Raw genomic sequence first — 22361 nt, forward strand, 5'->3', positions numbered from 1 at the left:
AAACATTCTTATAAATGTAAGTCTCGATTGCCTGAGGCAACAGGACTCTGGTGACAAAGATTGAATTGAAAAACTGTTGCCACTTGAATGTGATGAATGAAAAAAAAATAATACGAGAACAAACTGAAGTCCTCAATTATTTCCTGTTAACATACCTAAAAAACAGGTTTGAGAATTCGAAAACCATTCTTATGAAAGAAAGGTCAAAAAAAGAAAGTTACGATATAAAAATTGGATGGATAAAAGTGACAGTCATTTACACCCCTCTTACATCCCTCCCTAATTTTTTTCTTTCTTACTATTTGAGCAACGGTGGTGTTTTTTACCCTTTAGGGCTTCCAAAAGTTTATAAATATGGAAAAGATCATTAAAAAAAAGATGAACAATTTTCCACAAAAATGCTCAGAACTCTATTTACAAAAGACAGACAATTTTAACATGAAAAAAACACTTAAATATTTAATTATGGCATAAAAGAAAAGAAAACTAATTGAAAACAGCATAAAAACATCAATGTAACTAAGTGTTGCAAAGAACTCTCACGTATAAACATATTTCCAGAAAGAGTAACTTTTATTATGAGTGATATTTCAATTTTTATTACGTAAATGCTATAGAGCAGTGTTTCCCAACCTTTTTTGTGCCGTGCCCCACCTAAGCCTTACTAAAAATTTTATGCCCCCCTATGTAACATATACATAATTTTTAATATTAAAAAAAATTGAATTGTTCGTTTAAGAAACTTAAATGATAGGTTTTAGGAAGAAATCACTAGGAACTAGTTAACGAAACACAGTAAGTAAATTTTCAAAATATATAATGAAAAACTAAAATTCAAAATAATTTTAATAAAAATTTTCCTATAATAATTTAATATTTTAATTTAGTGAGATCCTTGCGCTTCATGCTTGATGCACAGAGATTTTATGTTAGGTTCCGATTTGGTTAGCTTCAGTTTCAAGTCACCCCGTTTTTTTTATATCCAGACGATTTCTTTTTTTTTACCAGTAAATCATTTTACAGCACTAAATCCACATTCAGCTAAATATGAAGATGGAAACGGTAACAATAGTTTTATTTGATTTCTATTTCCTCACAAACCCCTGCCATCACTCCTTTTATATTAACTAACTGACTCATCATTTTGCATTTCTTCATTTTGCAGATACTTCATTTCAGGTTTGTCACTAAAAAAAATCACTAAGAGTATCAAACAGTTTCATAAATCTTTTCAAGAAGTTCCCTTTAGAGAGCCATCTTACTTCAGTGTGAAGTAAAAGTCTCATATGGTCTGTTTTTTTTCTTCACAAAATAGCTTGAAGAGACGCTCGCATTTGGCATTTGTTTTAATAGCATTGATACACTTTATTACTGAATGTAGTACATCATTTAGAACAGGCGAGATGTTTTTAGCTATCAAGTTTTCCCCATGCACAAAAATCATTCCTAGATTCTCATCTTTCATCAATTTTAAGCAGCCATTTTTCTTGCCCATCATATTAGGAGCACCATCTGCAGCACAAGATGTTATATTTTTCATTGGTATATTATTGACCTCTAAGTAGTTTTTTAGCTTATTATATATATCTTTGGAGGTAGTGGTGCTTTCTAATCTTTTACAGAACAACATTTCTTCAGCAAAATGCCCTTTATCAATATATCTTACAAGTTATCAATACTGCCACACTGTCAATCAAAGTTGATTCATCCGTTTGCACTGAAAATTTTCTAGTTTTCAGCTTTTCAACAAGTTGTTTTTCAATATCTTCACTAATTTCATCTATTCTTCTGCTAACAGTGTTATTACTGAGTGGCATAGCTTTTACAATTTTGTCAAGAACCATTTTAAGAAATTCTGATATTGACGGTTTTATTAAATTCTCTACTATAGTATGATTTTTTCCGGGGATCCACTCGCAGCCTGCCGTCTGCTGCAGAGAGGTTAACTTGACGCCGCCAAAAACCCAGTTGATATTTTGTTCTCGTCAAACGAATTAATAATATTTATTGGTCGCAATTATTTAAGAATTTACTTTTTTTCTTTCAATTTCGGGACCGAAATCTAACCTTGCATTTAAATGGCCCGGAGCAAAAGGGTTAACTCATGTACAGTCCATTTTCGAATTGCCCCCCTTAGTAATTAAATTGCCCCAAGGTGGGGCGTGGGCCCCACGTTGGGAAACACTGCTATAGAAAATGATTCATGATATTCGGAAATTAGTAAAACTAAGATAAACTAAAAAATCAAAGAAAATTTTCTAAATTTAAAACAGTATATTTTTGTATTTTAAATGTTCGTCGTTATTGGAGACATAAAACAGAAAAATAAAACTCGTTGGAATTAAGGAATAAACTAAAAAAAAAATAATCTCGTTTTTAGACTTAGGCTTGAGTGAATGAAAAATGAAAGTATAACAATTGATTAATTGAAAGAATTAACTTCACGTGAGTTAAAAGCGACTTTACTGTGTCAAACGAAAATGAAGATAATGTGACTAAGATGGCATAATCAAACCTGGTTATTAAGTTAAGCGAAAAAAAATTTTGAAATGCATAAAATTAAATGAAAGGCGAAAAACTCTTTAGACTGCCTGCAAGTTACCCACATTTAAAAAAATATTAAATACTCCAAGGTCTGCAAGATGAAGATTACTGAAAAATTCTTTAACTATTGTATGTAAGACAGCATATAATAAACTGATGGAGACAACACTTTTCAAAATTAGGAACAACTTGGAAAACAAATTACAGAATTATTTTACTAACTTACAGAGTTGGTGAAATTTTGGTTATTATTTTAAACTACAATGCACCTAAAATCATAAAAGAAAAGGAATGTATGTACATTGCGCATAATAAAAAGCTAGCCACCATGAATAACTTTTGATCTAATGATCGGTTCTTCAAGTTATAGGGCTTAATGATTCTAGGGGGAGACTTCAAATATGCTAATTAATTAGTGCAGACGATAATTTACGTTACGAAATCAGACACAAAAACCTATTTTTTCTGAATAAAACCTATTTTTTCTGATCCCAAAATGTAAGCACAGTTGCCAACAGCTCCGTATACGACAAAATATTTTAAAAGATCGGTAGAGAACTACAAGCTAAAATTTACAGATTTTCGACTAATTTTCTCGACTTCTTAAAGGGATCAAAAATGCTAAACTATAACAAAGTGGCATATCACATAAGCCTTTGAATTATTTTGAAGTCGAGGTTAATAAAAACCTTATAAATCGAATTTACTAAACCAACAATCATTCATTTAAAGACTACCACTAGAAAATATTATTCCGCGGTCCAGAGCAAGTTGGCGTCCCTGCGTAATAAGTAGTCGCAAGAGAGCATTCCGAAGTTTGGCATTCTTAATGTTAATTTTACTTTTTTTCGTATTTCATCATATCTCGATAAATTTTTGTGTACAATTATAAAATAATTTTATACAAAGCTACTTTCATGGAAATTATAACTTTTAGTAAATGCTCAATATTTTTTAATATTTTATTTAATATTAGTCGAAAGCAATTTGAATTGTAAGGTACTCAATTTTTCACATCGTTTTAGAGAATGTAATTTCACATGGCAAAATACAAACTTCGAGCGAAATCGATCGAATGGTTCCTGAGAAATCCAATTTTTAAAAAAAAACGACTTTTTTTACTTTATCATAACACACATATTATCATTCTTCATTGAAGAGAACCTCTACAGACAGGAAGGTGAACAATTCCCAATTCTGGAGGTGCAGATAAGAAAAATAGATAGTAGCATTATATGTAAAAAGGTATTCTTAAAAAACGTGAGACAAAATTTTTCTTGGTGTACTAATTTTAGATTTTATTTCATTACATTCTTCTGTTATTAGAAATCATTTTAGTACAAATGGAGCAAATATAAATGGTTAACTACTATATTAAGAAATCGAACAAAAGTTAAATTGCTTAAACCCTGGTGTAGCAAAAAGTTAAATACAGATTCACAAATTGTTGGTGAATGCCACAAGTATACATAATAAGATTATTTTAACAGAATGCAAGAAGAAACATGTTTACGTAACAGAATACTAGAAAGACTTTTTGATTATCGAGTAATAAAACGCTTCAAAATATTGAATTTAACTTGTTGTTAGAAGAGATTTATTTCCAGGTCTTTCGAAATCGTAAAAATATGTAATAAATATTTAGCATGGGAGACAACTTTTTATTTCTTCGGTGGAGGCATTTAATTTGTTTTCAGCAAAATATTTAACAACAAAAAGAGGAATAAATTAAAAACGCTGCTTGCCACTACGGTTATAAAGCAGCCATAATGTTGGAATTCTACGAATGATCTGTTCTTTTAAAGGATAGTAAAAATATCCATAAAATTTGAAATGAAAAATCTAAGCAACCCTAATCAAAAATCTTAAAATATAATTTCGTAAGGAATACTAAAAGGACAAGCTGTTCATCGAAAACAAAGAACCAAAAGCTCTTGTGGAATTTTATTACCAAGAAAACTATCTTAAGTAACATTTAAAAAAAAGATAAGAGTTTTTTGGCGCACACATTGCTTCAGCACTAAAAATGGAATATATTTTTCCTTCCCTAACCCAATAACTTTTAAAGGAAAAAAAACTAATAAAATGCTAGATTATTAGTAAATTTTTCAAAAATGATATCATTATCTATCTGGAATGTTAAAAGAAGCACCAACTTTATCACTATTAGCACGTTTCTGACAAGAAAGGAAAAAAATGGCATATCAAAGATAACGAAATTATATAAGTGGCGAAGAAAGGTGAATGAAACGGAAACAGTCAATCCATATCATTCACAAAAAATTCCGATAAAGGATTATTAAAGAAAAATATAGCTAATTAATAAAATAATTAAATCAATTTTAAAAATTTGGCAGAAGAATATAATTATGAATTGAAGAATAAAAACTGAAATAAAATTTCGGAAGAAATGCCAAACGAACAAGCAAAAACGAAGAACCAAAAGCTCTTGTGGAATTTTATCACCAAGAAAACTATCTTAAGTAACATTAAAAAAAAGATAAAGAGTTTTTTGGCGCACACATTGGCTTCAGCGCTAAAAATGAAATATTTTGCTTTTTCTAAACCAAGCTAAAGATTTACTAGACAGGGTAAACCTAAATAAAAAGTAAGAAATTCCTTAAAACTGACATCATTATCTAGGTACAATGCTTAAGGAAGCTCCAACTTTATCGCTTTTGGAACGTATTTGACAAGAATGAATAGAAAAAAATGGCATAAAAAGATGACAAAATTATCAGCGAAGTAACGATGCTAGGTAAATGAAGCGGACACAGTTTACTGATATCATTCACGAAAAATTTAAATAATGGATAATTAAAGAATAAAATTGGCGACAATTTATCTTATTTCTCGTCGTACCATTAATCGAAATAATAAAAAAAAGTAATCTAAGTTCCCTGTTATTTAATGTTGCCGACAAACAGACAGGTATTGAAGGATTGTGTATGTCTGCGAAAATGATATGATCTTAATTTGATGCAAAAGATGAGTGATGACGATAAAAAAATGTAATTTGTATTTGATTGAGAGCAGTTACTCATCGTATGAATTAGAGAAGATAAAATTCAAAAATAAATAATACTAATGAAATAATTAATGAAGATTGAAAAAAGATAATTCGAAATTAGATTTTACGGCTACAATAATTAATTGAAATAATTAATAAAGATCGAAAAAAATAATAAAAAATAATTTGATATTAAATTTACGATATATTTATATTAATTTTTTTAATATTTATATTTCTGTAATTTTTAATCATGATAAAATTTAAAGCAATAATGGTTTCCAATTCATAGGACGCCATCTTACTAATTTCGGGCTAATAAAATCTCGTTTCTTCAGTAAGAGCAAAAGCTTGTGAGTATAATAAGCCTATATCTTTTGATATTTCATAGTATAGCATAATCTGTTTAGGCGCAATGCTTGTGGTAGGCTTACTAAAAAGTCAGGCTCTTTGTTTACATTGATTAGGCTTATTGCAGTTAGCCTTGTAGGTGCATTACAATGAGCCTAATAAAAAGTGGCGTCGGCATTAATTTGATCTCAATTCGATGAAACAGATGAGTGATGATAAAAAAAGTAGTTTGGATTTAATTGAAAGTAGTTACTCATCAAATTTAGTCGAGAAGATATAACTCAAAAATGAATGCTATTGGAATAATTAATGAAAATAAAATAATAATAATAATTTAAAATAAATTTTATGGCTATGATACACGTATATTAATTGTTTTGATATTTATAACACTGTAACTTTTAATCTCTATAAAATCTAACGCAATAATGGTTTACAAATCATTACGACGCCATCTTACAAATTTCGCAGTGATAAAATCTCGTTTTTCCGTAGGAGCAGAGATGCCACAGCTGAGTAAAAATGTAAAAAGTGGTAGAAACTTAATTCAATTTTGTTAATTTATTTTCTCTTTAAAATTATTTATTAACTGATATACTTATTAAAATTTATTACTAAGAAAACACTGCTAAAGATCTAAAAGTATACAAGATAAACAACTGGAAAAAAGTCGCCATGGACAGGAGGCGTTGGAGGCTATGTGTGGTTGAGGCAGTCAAGGCCTGTAAGGGGCTGTCTTGCTGAAGAAGAAGAAGACTAAGAAAACTTCGAAACTAGAAACAGAATTAACTTTTTTTAAGCGCTTTTGAACCGTCAAATATTGATAAGAGAATAAATATAATGGATAGTGATACGAAAATGGTAAATGAGAAACCGCAACACAGGAAAGAAAGATAATTTAGTCAAAAGAGTAGTCAACTTTTTATATTCTATTTAATCTCGAAACATTATTTCACCCTATACCCACTCCAAATCATTTTAAGACGAAAACTAATTAAAATGGTTTACTACTTTTATTTTAATATATAAAGGAAGAATATTTTGAAAACTAAAAAAAATAAAAGATGCCTCAAGTAAATCTATGCAATTTTTATTCGAAAATTTGAAGGATATAGTTTTGGTAAATTAATTTAAATTAAAACAGCATTCGAAATTAATGTTTTAAAACAATTCAATCGATTATTTCCGGGATTAACAATAAAAAAATTTTGTCGATACTAAATAATTAAAATTTTTAAAAAAAGCATGTGTCTAAAAATAATCTTTAATTAAATAACTATTGTTAGGTGAGCTAAGTTTCAGATTTTCCAATTAGTTATATAAGTCGCAGACTAAATAAAAAAAAAATGAGATTTCATAAAAATAACGCCAGGGTAAAAAGAAAATTTTTTCATTTTTTTCTTCTTTTTATTTGACTGATATTTTTTTAAGAAGATAACAATAAGCTTACACGTTTTAATACGAAAAATTACTAAAACTGAATTTACAGACATTTATTGCTTAAAAAAATTTAATAAGCACTCGATAAAATTTTAATAAATAATTATTGCTATTGAAAGTTGATAAAAATAATTATATATTTACAATTATTGCTATGTAATTTACTAGCATATAACATATATAATTTACTAACTTATTGCTAAACATTTAATTTAAATGGTTACTATTGTAGAAAACCTTTAATAAAGCTATTTACAATAAACCTTCCCTAGCATTGGTTTATTGCAAATTGATCGAAATAAATTAGCCTAATTCTAATTATTAACCAGAAATGTGCCAAACTGATTAGAATGACATAAAAACGACAAAAACTAAAATTAACCTTTTCTTTTGCCAAATCTAACGATCCCAATTTATAAAATTGCTACTACCTCCTGTTTCAGAATGTTTTGAAACCAATAATTTCAGAAGTAATTAAATATTTGTAAATTTATATACTTTTAAAACCATGCCGGTTCCTGTTAAATTTTTCGAGTGGGCACAAATCTGTTATTTGCTGAATTCAAAATGTTTTGGAGATTTTGAATACTGAATAAATTAATCTTTTTCAATTGCTTTTGTTTTCTAATTGCTGGTCAACTAAGAATTATAATCAAGGGTCGATTTATAGCTTTGATTATCTTATAGTTAAAAGAATTCTCAGACTGGTTCTCATGACTTAACCCTAAAGAAGAAATGAAACTGGAAAAAAATGCACTTCCACTGCTGACAAAACAATGAAGGGCTCAGAATGGGTCCAAGATAAACAAGTAACGACTAAGATTCGTGTTTCTCCCGATCGTCTAGGATGCACTGAAATAAAACAAAAGTTCTTTTCGAAAAAGCGATAAAAGTTCTTCGAACTCCTTTCTTCTAACATACAGCAAATAGAGACGTTACAAAGCAGCTCTTAAAGGAGATAAGTCCAGAAATTGTACCGACTTTTCTTGTAAAAACCGTATAATTAAATATTTTGCCATAATACGCCACATTGGTTCTTTCTTCTTCTAGACAGAATTTAAATTTATGAATAAAATTCAATTTTTTTGAGAAAAAAAGCAAAAATCCGAACTCTTGATGTTTTAATTGTTGAAAAACAGCCAAGATAAGAGAAAAATATTAATATTTTCCATTTATAGTAAAAATGAAAATTATTGAAAAATTTTGACAATTGGGTACTTGCTACTCCAGAAGAAATGAAATGATAATGCCTAACCATTAGATTTAAAACATATTTAATTGGATATCTGTAAGAGACGTTTGACTTGATGTCGAACCTGATTGGCTTCTGAATCAACGATTTACTCTCGATGATATAAAAACTCGATGATCTCGATGGTATCCGATATAAAAATAATTCGTTCAGCACATTGAAGAATCCAATAGATGCCGGCCAGACGGTCGAGCGGTTAGCGTGCCTGATTGTGAAAGTCAATGGCTGCGGGTTCGAATCCCGCTCAGGGCATGGATGTTTCTCAGTGTGTTGTTCTCTATAGTGTGATGTGTGAATGTGGCCCACCCTATAAACGGGTAACTGTGGCAGTGGGGCGTGGGTAATGTTGCTCGCCTTCGTGACGCAGGTTCACAGGTGCCACTGGGTAACGTTAAATGAGTAATACTACCAGCATCTTCCTAGGCGAAGGACGTAAAAATTCAGTGCCTGGCGTTAGAAAAAAAAAAGAATCCAATAGATTTTCGATACATGAGGTCCCATGCCATTTCCATTACTCTAATTTTTATTACTATCTTTTTTTTTTAAATTAGGTTCTTCAGAATAAAAAGAAGAATGTTTCATTGGTTATTTTAATATAGACTTGATAACCCGGTCTCTCTTTATTATTATTTTAATTAAATGGATTAATGTTAACATTTAAGTTTGCAAAAGTAAACGAAATTTTCATGATTTTCCAACTGGGTTCATTCTACCCTAAATTTGATTAATCCTAGTCTGCTTGAGACAGAAAAATTTTCATTTTGTAGCTATTGATACATTTTTTTCTCCGCCATTTTTCTGTGCCGAAATCATTTCTTTTTCTCACTTTTAAAAACTTTTAGCATAGTGTAACTGAAATAATTAGTTTTATTGTTATACAAATATTGATCCACACCAATATCACAATTTATTAATTTTTAGCTTTCTTTAAAAGAATTGGGTACTTGCAATTCAAGAAGTGCAGAGATTATGCCTAACCATGCTATTTAAATCAGATTTACTTAGATACCTGTAGAAGACGTCACGCGGGAATGTCGAATCTGATTGGCTTTTGAATCAGCAAATGACAAGATTTAAATAAGATGATGCAGATTGCAAGCATCCAGTTGGGGGATCAGTTTCAAAATACAACAAGCGATAGCGATCAGAGATGTGGATTTTATTATATTTCAAATAAAGTATAAAAACCGAATATTGAGTAAGACTAAGTCGAAATGAGTGAGCAAAGCAATCTGAAAAGTAAACAGTCTTGAAAGTTGGTAATCGACAACGAGCATCACCATCATCACAGAATCATAGTCAAGACACCTAGCTCCTTTTTAAGGGCTTTCTCTTTTAACAACCATGGTAGGAATGCCACGTAATTTTGGCCCTGGTCAGACGACGTGGTCAGCGCTTGAGCTGGTACTCCTCTCTTTAAACTTCCCCACCACAACCAACGAGAGAACATTTAACCGCGATACATTTAACGTGCACCTTGCTGCGTATACACGCCGGTTGTTTTGTCGAATGTGAGAATCGAACTCACTCCATCTTTCCAACCACCAGTAGCCGTTGTCGCCACCAACAATAAGCGGCGGGCAAAGCCCCCTAGTTCTTATTTTCAAAATAGTCTTACATTATCTTTACATGTCCGTAAACAAGTTACGTGTCTGAAATAATAGGTAGCAAAGCCTATACAAACAAGAGATAAAACTCAGCAAACAAATATAATTTTACATTTAGTTAACTTATCGGGAAGAAATTCAACTTCATGAATTATTTCAAGATTAAAGGAATAAAACTGAAAGAGAAAAATCTAAGAATTACTTAAAATATCCCCATTTCGAAAACAAATCTCATCTTCTTATTTATTTAAAACACATTAAAACTTTGAGTATATTCTCTATTTCTTTAGTCGTTTCAAAATAATACAGCAACAAAAAATTTCACTGGAAATGCATCTAAGATATTTCAAAGAATAGAATAAGAGAACACCCATCGAAGTATAGTAACTCGATCACAATTCAAAGATCCCAACCGGTTCAAAAGCCTGCTACGAAAAATGAAAAAAAAAAAGTAAGAAAAAAATGATAAATGTATTATGTATATACTACCTGTGGAAACTAGTGGGTGCGTCGATATTAAATAAGTTGTAGGTGAATTCCACATTTTTTCACACGATACCTTATTCCGAAAAAACAACATACACAGATTGAATTTTGTTCTGAAGGAAAGAAAATATTTTTCTAGTTTGTTTTTATTCCTTGCTGCTTGATAGGCCACATTTTTAAGTTAAATAAGAGAAAATATATATTTTTGGCTAGTAAGAGTTTAAAAGGCCTATGGGCACCACGGACCTTTAAAATTATTTTCATTTTGATGCTAAATACATTATTTGTGAGCTGTAAAACTACAACATACCTATCGCACGAAATTACAAAAAATTGTCGAAAAATAACGAAAATACTCAATAAAATAAAATAATAATGTCTCTTCTGATACTGCTTTCAAATTTAGTTTTAATTTTAAAAAAAATAGTCACCACAAGAAAGCTTAAGAATAGTTGTTACGTGGAACTATTTCAAACATGTATATTAACACAATTTAAAAATGAAATTCGCAATTTTCATAAAATTTTATTAAAAAATGTGTTAATTCAAAAAAATTCACCGTTGAAGTTGAAAACGTTGAAATCATTTTATAATGTAACATTTATTGAAAACTTATTAATTACTGAAACTATTTATAATTAAAAATTGTTGTACAAGAGACATTTTTAATTAAGTGAAATTAAATAATTGCAATAATTTATATTTCACAAAATCCAAATAACTTTTTTAAATATAAATCTCTAATGTAACTGCGGAAAAAGAGCTGATATTTTTTAATATTCCCTGAAGAAATGGTTATGAAATAATTCATGTGTAAGATGTAAACAGCAAACATCAGCATGACATTATTTGCGAAACGCTATTTTTCAAAACATAACGTATTTATGTTGGTTTTTCTTCTATAGAAGTTTTTAACAGAAATTGTGAAACGAAACAATGAAAAAGGAATGTATGGAGATATTAAAAAAAAACATACATTCAGATTTTATTTACTGATTTAAAACGTTTACTTTTTGTTTATATATACAATGTAAAATCTATTTCTTACATATTTCATTCAAACACTTAATTATCTAAGAAAACATTTAATAGTCTTAGGTATGTATTTCAAAAATCGCTCTAAGCTCTTTAAACTTCATGAAAAAACTTTAAAGTTTAAAATGAATTAAAAATAAAAATTAGTTATTAAATAAGAATATTAATCATTAATTAAAATTAATTATTAATGAAAATTAATAAATTAATTAAAATTAATAATTAATGAAAATTAATAATTAATGAAAATTAATAAATTAATTAAAATTAATAAAAATTAATAAATTATTAATTGAAGTTAATTAATTTTTTAGTAAAATTAATTATTAATTAATATTAATTATTAATTAATATTAATTATTAATGAAAATGAATAAATTATTAATTAATATTAATTATTAATGAAAATAAATAAATTATTAATTAAAATTAATTAATAATTGACGCCCGGTGGCTGGGTGGTAGCGCTTCGCGCTGTCATGCCACAGGTCTCTGGTTCGATCCTTGGACCGGGCAAGGTTGACTCAGCCTTTCATCCCTTCAGTGGGTCGATAAATGAGTACCAAGCATGGGAAAAAGGGAACTAAACACTGGGGGGTTTCAAGTTCGGCTGACCACCTAACCGGAACATCTGCTCCTGCACCCCAGAGCCCAAAGGTCAAGAAAACTAAGATGGGCACAGTAGGCCTTGGCCCTCTGTAAGCTGACGGGCCTCTGAGTTTAGTTTAGTTTTTAATTAATTATTAATCAAAATTAATTATTAATTAAAATTAATAATTAATAAAAATTAATAATTAATTAAAATTAATTAATTATTAACTAAAATTAATTATTAAAATTAATTAATTATTAATTAAAATTAGTTAATTATTAATTAAAATTAATTATTAAAATTAATTAATTATTAATTAAAATTAGTTAATTATTAATTAAAATTAATTAATTATTAATTAAAATTAATTATTAATTAAAATTAAATAATTATTTATTAAAATTAATTATTAATTAAAATTATCTATTAATTAAAATTTTAAAATAATACATATCTATACTTATTACGCCTTCATGATTTAAACGAGTTTTCTTTTAAAAAAAACATGTCTAATTTATGTCAAAAACCAAATTATTTAATTTTTTTATAATAAAACAGGTCCCTTTTTTTACTTAATGCTGATCAAAAAAAGCTCATTGTCGAGATTTAATAAAAGCCTTTTATTACATGACGTCTTGTAGTCATAACGCCTGTTTCACATGAATACGAACAACTCATAAAACATTCTTTAAAAAAAAAAAAAAATCGAAACGATACAACCGAGCCGAAACTAAGATAATTATAAGGATTCTATCGAGATCTGAGCAAAACTATAACTAATTGTTTCGCAGAGTAATGAGTCAAATCTAACTTGATTGACAGTAAAAACAAAGCAGGATAAACAAAACGGAAGGTACTCTGAGAAATGTCACATGCTAATCCTCCCGATTTTGTTCGCATTTTCTTTTTATAATTATCATCAAATCCTTTAAATTAAGATAATGAAGAAGAAAGAAGTTTGTTTTGAAGCCACTTGAAATGTTTGGATTCATTTGTTTCTTCAAACAATTGGATCAATTGAAAAGCTTGGAGAAACAAGATTGTAAGGAAAGGTTTTGAAGAAAGAAAAAGAAAGATTTCTCTATGAGAGATCATATTTTAGTTACATTTAACTATTCAGCATTTGGCAACAAACAATATCGAATAGCATTAGATAGCCTTTCTTTTGGCATCACATTAAACGTAAGTAATTTAAATTAATTTTAGAAATTAATAGATTTCGCGAATTGAAGCTTACAGACGAAGAAACTAAACAAGGCATAATCTTGATTTTTTTTATTACCAACGCATAAAGCTAATTCATTTAAATTTGCTAAAATTTTAGAAATTAATAGATTTCGTGAATTGAAGCATACAGACGAGGAAACTAAACAAGGCATAATCTTGATTTTTTTTATTACCAGCGCATAAAGCTAATTTATTCAATTTTACTAAAATGTAACTTAAAACCTGCATTCCACCAGATTTTGAACTGTGAATACCATGGACTGATAAAGGAACACATATAGGATTTGGGCAAATTCTGCCAAGAACTCAATGCTTAAAGGAAAGTTTGTCGAATTCTCTTCATTTTTAAGTAGCCTGGAACAGAAAAATTCCAGATTTTTCCTATTGGTTGCTAAACAACGGAATGGTCTGAGGAAAAACTCCTAATGCGCGAATTTTGGAGATCCATTTTAGAAGCACGGAGAATTATGATAAACTCTCACGGTCAGTCTGATAATTATAATCGGATCTAGGATTATCTGATAGTAGAACTTTTAATATAAAAAAAAATCACTGCCTAAATTCAGAACAACGTTTTAACAACTTAGAGAAGATTATATCTGACTCTTATTTGTGTTGATTCTCAATTAGTATTACATTTTTTAGACTTATTTTTAAACTTTTTAATAAAGTCACAGAAGAGCTGTGATGGCTCAGGAGATAGAACGTTTGCCTTCCAATGAGGTGAACCGGGTTCGAATCCCGGCGAAGGCTGGTCGATACGAATTCTTCCGGCTTGCACTGACCTCAGAGATGACGTAAAATACCCTCAGTGGTAGACGGATCAAGATTTTTTTTTTTAATTAGAAAAATATGGAAGGAAAAAAAACTACACTGATTCTAGTAAGAAAGAAGCGCAATTTCGAGTTTCAATTGCTTTATTTAAGGGAAATTGTTTTTGCCTTATGTATGTTAATGAGAAAGAGTGAAATAAGTGAATATCAGCATTTTATTTGATTTTTAAAACCGGCGTTAAACAGCCAACACAATTCAGAGTTTACGACTGTCAACATTCATCTCCGCAGCATTGCAATTTTGAACCTAATCCAGATGACAAGGGAACTCCTGGGTAGAATATTGGGACAAACTAACCTTCGTGGTGAACTTTTTGATGGAACTAATCCGCATATGTATCGGCATAGAGAGGAAAATCACGAAAACTCCCGCTGTTAGACAGGCGGCAAGGGGATTCTAAGTCATGATCTGTCTAACTCTGAGGATATTTTACATCAGCACTGTGGTCGGAGCATATGGTAATTAGTATCGCTGCAATTTGAACCCGCGCCACCTCATTGGGAGGCGAATGCTCAAAGTGAGGCACCACGATTCTGTATATTAGAATTTACGTAATCCCCCATAATTTTTTACTTCCGGTAAACCGTTACCATATATATGAACGGAAAAGGTACCAAATGAATGGTTTACATACGGTATACTTTAATTTTTATTACCGGAATTACGTTTCTTTCTTTTTCTTTTTTTTTTTTTTAAGCAGAAGAAGTGTCATTACCATACAGTACTGTAATTTTACCAAATTTTTTTCTCTGCGTACGAAGTATTTGTTGAAAATTATACAAATTAAAGGAAAATTGCTGAAACGAAAGGGTAAAGGCAGCATACAGAAAGAATCAAAAGGTCATTGTGGTCACAAAACACTGTGCGGTGCCACTAGAAGGGGTTGCAAATCACACACTATATACAAAGGAAATAAATACATTCGACATAGAGAAAAAAATTCATTCTGTCATTCATTATACAGCATTTTTCACACATGATATATACATCAGGAGAAGTTCAAAATGTTAGAAACGTGCATTAACATCGACGCAGCGTTCTCAAAGAAACCAAACGAATGTCGAACACATTCTGGTGTCATGACAATCTCGCAAAAACTTGAAACCTCGGTAAATTAGTAAAAATAAATAAATAAAAAAAAGCACTTGCGCAACAGCTAGTCGTGTGTCAGTGGGATCATAGAGGTTGAGGATCTGCAATTTTGAGACCAACGGCGGAATTCTGCTAATGTGGTCAGCATTACGCGTATGCCACCTTTACTTCCCAGGCAAGCAAGTATTCATTGTTCTGAAGCTGTGTGGGCTTCAAGCCACTGCTGCGAGCCCAAACTTTCGCAATGACCGTTAAGGGTGAAGTCGGGTTCGAATCCCAGCGATAGCTGGTTGATAGGAATCCTATTCTAGGCTCGCACCGACCACAAGGCTGACGTAAAATATCCTCAGTGGTAGACGGATCATTGGTTTGAGTCCCTTTGTCGTTAGACTAATCGTGGAAAGTTTTCGTGGTTTTCCTGTCATGCAACGCAAATGCGGGTTAGTTCCATCAAAAAGTCCATGACGTCTAAATTTCGCCCTATACTTGATCCTGGAGACCCCTTGTCTTCTGCATTGGGTTCAAAATTACAGGCTACGGCGTTGAACGATGGCAGCCGCAAACTCAAAATTGGGTCGGCTGTTCAATAACGGTTGAAAAATAAAATATTATTTCTAAGATTGCTAACTATAATTAATTCTCACATCGGCAAAATTAACATTTAACAAGCATTGATGGTTAACTTTGCTTAAAACAGTACTTTTTTAAATTTTATTCATTAATCTCAACGTCAATGCAAAATACTAATTTTTAATATCTACATTCAAACATACACCAAAAACTATATTCAAAAATATTTGAGTGCTGACGTTTACATGAAAATATCAACAAATATAAGATCTAAATTTTTTACAGGGTCATTCATATATGATAAACGTCTCTTTTCATTGGCTATTAAGAGAAACTTTAAATTTAGAGCTTTTTCTTTTTTTCTTTTTTTTCTTTAACAGAAAATCTTTCAAATTTCGCTGACATTTGGACGTATGACTCAAAATGAATTTATCCTTTGATACGGAGACGAAAAAGCTTAAAATTAGCATAAAACGTCATTTGAAAAAAAAAAAAAAAAAAAAAAAAAAAAAAAAAAAAAAAAAAAAACAGTTTCAAGTAGGGCAAAAATATAATTAGCTATTCCGACCGAAAATATTTATTCAGTAATAAATTATTATTATGAAATTTTTCTGACAATATTTTACCGTAAATTAAGCTTAGATATAAATGCTCTGAGTTTACTCTTAAAATCAGCGATTAATGTTTACAAACGCAAGTAAGAAAAAATGAAAAGAAAAAATAACCCAGGGAAATATTATAGAATGACAAATAATAAAATTCTAAACATGAAGGGAAAAGAGAAAACATTTTTTAAGCATCTCGGAAAAATTAGGTTCTGTGAAGGAGGTAAGCGGATTCCGAGAGTTATTACTTTTTTTTGAAAGAAAAAAAAAACCTGTACTTATCTTTGGATTTAATCAATAATCCATTATTTACTTAATATTTTGGGTTGCTTTTATAATGTTATTTAAAGAAAAATGCAAAAAAAAAAATTTTAAGAAAAAAATTTAAATAATTTATTAAATGAATTAGGAAAAGGATATGCCTTTATAAAATATTGCATTATTACTTCCCCTTCGCGTTTTTCAAACCAAAATGAAATAACTGGATTATTGGATAAAGAAATGCCTCCCTACTAACCATTTTCAACGTTTGTAGCTTGGCTTAATTTTCATTTCAACGAAAACCATAATTCGGCTCATTTCATTTATTTTCAGCTTGTATTTATACACCAAAAACAAATTCATACCAAGATTAGATTCAGCTCCAGAACTGTGAATTCAACTGTTAGATATACAATTTAATTTTTTTTTTGTCGTATGCCTGTTTTAGGCAGTGGGGGCGCGATTGTTCCTGTTTTACAGTGGCGCCATCTATGGCAAGGAATTCGACTTCTGCCAACCCATTCACACAGCAACAACCCGTTTATAGAGCGGATCACATTCACACACAAAGAGGAAAGGACATAGAACACACAGAGAGAGAAAGAAACATCCATGCCTTGCCCGGGATTCGAACTCAGGACCTTTCTGATGCAAGGACAGTTCTCTGTCCCCCACACATGCCGGTCGGCAGAACTTAATTTAAAATTACTGATAAAACGATGGAAAATGCCATTCTTCTCATTATATATTTCAAAACAAAAGTATTTTATAAGTTAATGCTCTCTCAATTGTCTTTATATACTTTAATTATACACTCGGGGTTCCGTCGAATGAATGTTGATCATTTAGGGTTCCATAATCGAAAAAAAATTTGGTTCCTCTGTTTTGTTGCTGTTGTCGTAGACCAACAAGGCATTCAGGGTGCGATTGTTCTTGTTTTCCAGTGGCGTCATCTATAGTCAAGAATTCGATTTATGCCACACCCATACGTTACACCCGTTTATAGGGTGGACCCATTCATTCATTCATCCACAGATCGTAATTTTTACCTGATTCAGAGAAAGATCACTCTCCAATCCAGTACCCCCAGAAGTGTAATTTGTTATTGGAACATGGAGAATTTTGTGACCCGACACATTTAACGTGCAGCAGTCACCATTTACTACACGTTGAGTCTTCATCCAGCTGGATTAGAACTCCCGTTCACATGAACGTGAATCCAGCGCCCTACCAACAAGGCTATCCCGACCGACCTCTGTTTAAAGGCATTCATTTAAACATGTTCAGGGACCTTTTTTATACTGTCCCAGGGTTTCATTTCCACGATTTTTCTTTTTTTTTTTAAATTCTAAGCAATGAAAATTCATTCTAATAGGCTAATTTATTTCAGCTTAGTTTAGAGAATATTTAAATATTTTTAAAAAGAACTAAAATGGAATTAAAAGCAAACACAAGATAAAGTTTCTTTTCTGAATCTGTTTCATCTTAGAGAGATTTTGCATGGCGTTTGTCTAATGTAAACTGTACCTACTAGCCTTATTTTCGACCTTAGTGATTCAGTGATTTGTAGAAAAATTTTGTGCTTACGATATGAAGCTCAAATTGCGTTAGCATTAAAGATATTGCAAAACGTAGGGTTATGCAAAATCTCTGTAGTTAATGCTGAAGACTGCAGGATAAACTAAAACATTAACCTTTGAAAATATACAGTTTTTATTAAAAGAAAAATAATATTTATTTTTGTGAGTTTCATGATTATTGCACAATATTATTTTTTGGACTACAATTATTCACCTCCAGAAAAATTATTAAAAATTTTGCAAAATAATCGATTCTTTACTTAATTTAAGAAACAAAGGCTGTCAGTTGGAAAAACTGGTTTACTCTGGAGAAATAAGAATTAAAGGATTAAAATTTTAAGTAGATTCAGTGGATTTCAGTATATTAGCTTTAAAGTTTAGGATCTGATAGAAAATAAAACCCATGCCTGGTTGTTTTTTTTTTTTTTTTTTTTTTTTTTTTTTTTTTTTNTTTTTTTTTTTTTTATCTATATAGCAATACTTGTTAACTATTTCAATTATACGCGTCACATGGTTGGTACTATTGACCACCAAGGGAATTGCTTCTCTAAGGTTAATCGTGTATTGTATCTTGATAAATGCAATTGTAACTTTTTCCACTCCTAAATCTTTCAAAGATTTTTGTTTCGTTTTTATCTTATAAGGTGCATAAAACTGAAAGTCTTGACTATATAAAACAGAAACACGATCTTTTCTCGAGAAATATCCTTTTAATCTAAATTGCCTCTTAGAACCTCCTTTCAAACAATTCTAAAATTGGAACGCTGTTTCACAAACTTAAATTTTTTAATGAACAAAATTTACTCAAAAATGCATCAGGAATTTTAGTTTCCAGAGATAAAAAAAATAAATTTAGGACTAAAACGATAAACAGATCTTTAATATAAAAAATATATAGTAAATCGGTGAGCATTCAACATCCTTTATATTTTCACAAAAAGATCATTTAAATTTACATTTAAGAAGTTCATAAAATTATAACAAAATATTAAGTTTACACTCAAAAACTCCAGAATGAAAAACAGAAAAAAAAGGAAGAAAAACACGTAGTTTGAATTAAAATCGATTAACTAAAGATCAAGGAAAAAAAATACGAGTAAGGCAATTTTCCGAATAACTATTTTAAACTAGTTATCGTACTTTAAAACCATTTAAATACATGATGTCAAAGTACACATTCAATTCAAATCCAATTTAACATTCGCTCGTTCAATTTAAAATCTCAAAGTCACAATCTTTGACAAATTCAGAATTGCAATCATCCAATGCCTGAATTCAGCGCCTTCTTCTTAAAGGAAAAAAAAAATACCATGCTGATAAAAATGCATCACTGTATTAGAAGAATAACACTTTATTTTTTGTTCTTTAAAAGAAGTCCTTTATCAAGTGGCAATAAAAAGCCTTTTATTATGGAATGGCCGTGACAGAAACGCCGGTTTTACGCGAATAAGAACCTGTTACTAAACACTGTATTGAAGAGAAGGCGAAAGAGTACAAAAAAAGGAAGAAAAAAATTCCGAAAAATATTTTAACATGTTACATCTCCTGTCATCGGGTGATGCTTATATTTCCCGACGATACATCACGATATTAGAATTCCGATTAAATCATTTGGATTTTGAAATTGGAGTAATTCTATTTTTCAAAACAATTCCAAATGTTTAAAAAAATATATTTTCTAAAAAACAATTTTCACACTTCAAACAACCAACAACTAGTTACTTAAGAGCATGAATATTATTTCATGCGTTTAAAATACCAATTATAAAATAAAAAGTAGATGTCATCATTTAAAACTTAATAACACTTAAACCACATACAAAATTAGCGTGTAATTTTGTATTTTCATTAAAATTAAATTTTAAATTTATAATAAAATTTAACACTAAACTGGCATGTAAAGAGATAGAGATAGGGTAATATGATCATAAGCACCACAAATTATTTGAGAGAACGTTATTAGTGAAAAATATCATGATTTTCCATATAAGGAATAAGATGCTTTTGTGTTTTTAGCTATTATTTAGTGAAATTTCAGCAAACTTCTAAAATGTCTATTTGGAAACAATACTAAGAAACAGTTTGAGAAAATGTAGCCTATCTCTATACTGCTCCAGGTTCTTCAAATAATCTGTATTAGAAAGTAGAACTTCATCATTTTCACAATAAAATTAATACGATTTCGGACAATACTTCAAAATTAAGTTTAACCATTTGTTTAAGTAATTATAACATCATTCACATTTTTTAAAATTTTTCAAAATCTATTATTTTCAGAATAAAGTTAATTATATTATGTATTATAATTGAATAAAGCTAATGCATTAAAAAATTATATTCCTGAATCTAATCTGGTCGATTTACCTTAAACTACAGAACACAAAAACAAAAAGTCCATAATAGTTTCAAAATTAAATGGATGTTAAAATAATATGATTTCGGTTAATTTATTGTTAAAAAAAAACTTAACAATTTGTCCGATTCATTAAAATAATCTTAGATACCTTTCATAAAACTTAATAATTTTCCGAACAAAATTCATACATTTATAATATTATTATGCATTAAAACGTATAAAATTTACCTGTGAATTTGAGCTAGTTGATTTCCCATACACTACAGAACACAAAAGCAAAAAAGTCCATAACAGTTTCAAAACCGCCATCAGAAGTTGTATGATGGGGTCTAAGTCAATTACAAAAAAATTTCCAGTCCTGTTCTATCAGATTATTTTATTTTTATATTTTTTTTTCTACTTCCCGCAAGAAAAAAATAAATAAAAAATGAGTACACAAACAACAACAACAAAAAAACGGTTCTTATTTCCAAAACCCCCGAATAACTTCTACCACACCGCACAATACAAAACTCCCCGTTAACATACAGAAAAGTCCCTTCGCTAAACGGAGAAGAATCTGTTGAACTGTGCCGGCGGGAAGAAAACACCGGGTAGATGCCGAAATAATCGTGGTTCTCAGTTGTATGTGGGGTTGCCAAGAGAAGAGTGGGACTCAAGAAGTTCGCCAAGACTTTGACGCCAAGGAATTGAAAATGGAATTGTGAATTATCTTATTATCTCCTACTTTTCTTCTCATATTATAACTATAGAGTTTCATCTCTGCGTTCGTAATTGGAGTTTTATATAAATCCTTTATATGCTATTTTTTCCTCTTAATGTAATGTTTAAATATTTTACACACTTCTTTTTTCTCATAAAGGAGTTCCATCTCTGCGTCCATAATTGGAGTTTCACATAACTCCTTTATGAGTTTCATATAACTCCTTTATATGCTATTTTTTCCTCCTAATGTAATGTTTAAATATTTTACACACTTTTTTTTTCTCATAAAGGAGTTCCATCTCTGCGTCCATAATTGGAATTTATATAAACCCTTTACGTGTCATTCGTTTGTAGCAACGCTAAGTCAAAATATTTTATCACTTATTTTTCCTCTCATAATTAAAAAGTTCATCTTTGTGTCCATAATTGGAATTTATATAAACCCTTTACATGTCATTCGTTTGTAGCAACGTTAAGTCAAAATATTTTATCACTTATATTTCTTCTCATAATCAAGAAGTTCATCTCTGCGTCCATGATTGAAATTTATATAAACCATTTATGTGTCATTCATATGTAATAACGTTTTGTTAAAATATTTCATTACTGATTTTTCGTTTTGATAATATAACTAGGGAGTTTCATCTCTGCTTCCGTTATGTTTAAATATTTTACACGTCAAATAAATTATTACTGCTTCTTAATGCTATGTTTAAATATTTTACACGCTTTTTTTTTCTCATAAAGGAGTATCATCTTTGCGTCCGTAATTAGAATTTACATAAACCCTTTACATGTCATTCGTTTGTAGCAA

At 29.9% G+C, this 22361-nt stretch overlaps 1 protein-coding gene across 1 annotated transcript in view; it reads right to left on the reverse strand.

The window, feature by feature from the left end:
* LOC107443077 (terribly reduced optic lobes) overlaps window positions 1–21468 on the reverse strand; it is a 279864-nt gene extending 258396 nt beyond the window's left edge. Inside the window, exon 1 of the mRNA XM_071186443.1 lies at window positions 21071–21468. Coding sequence (XP_071042544.1) covers window positions 21071–21151 — 81 coding nt within the window. The 5' untranslated portion in view covers window positions 21152–21468. The remainder of the gene's footprint in view (window positions 1–21070) is intronic.
* Between the last annotated feature and the right edge of the window lie 893 nt (window positions 21469–22361).

The sequence above is a fragment of the Parasteatoda tepidariorum genome, chromosome 10, assembly GCF_043381705.1.
Source record: "Parasteatoda tepidariorum isolate YZ-2023 chromosome 10, CAS_Ptep_4.0, whole genome shotgun sequence".
Lineage (NCBI taxonomy): Eukaryota > Metazoa > Arthropoda > Arachnida > Araneae > Theridiidae > Parasteatoda > Parasteatoda tepidariorum.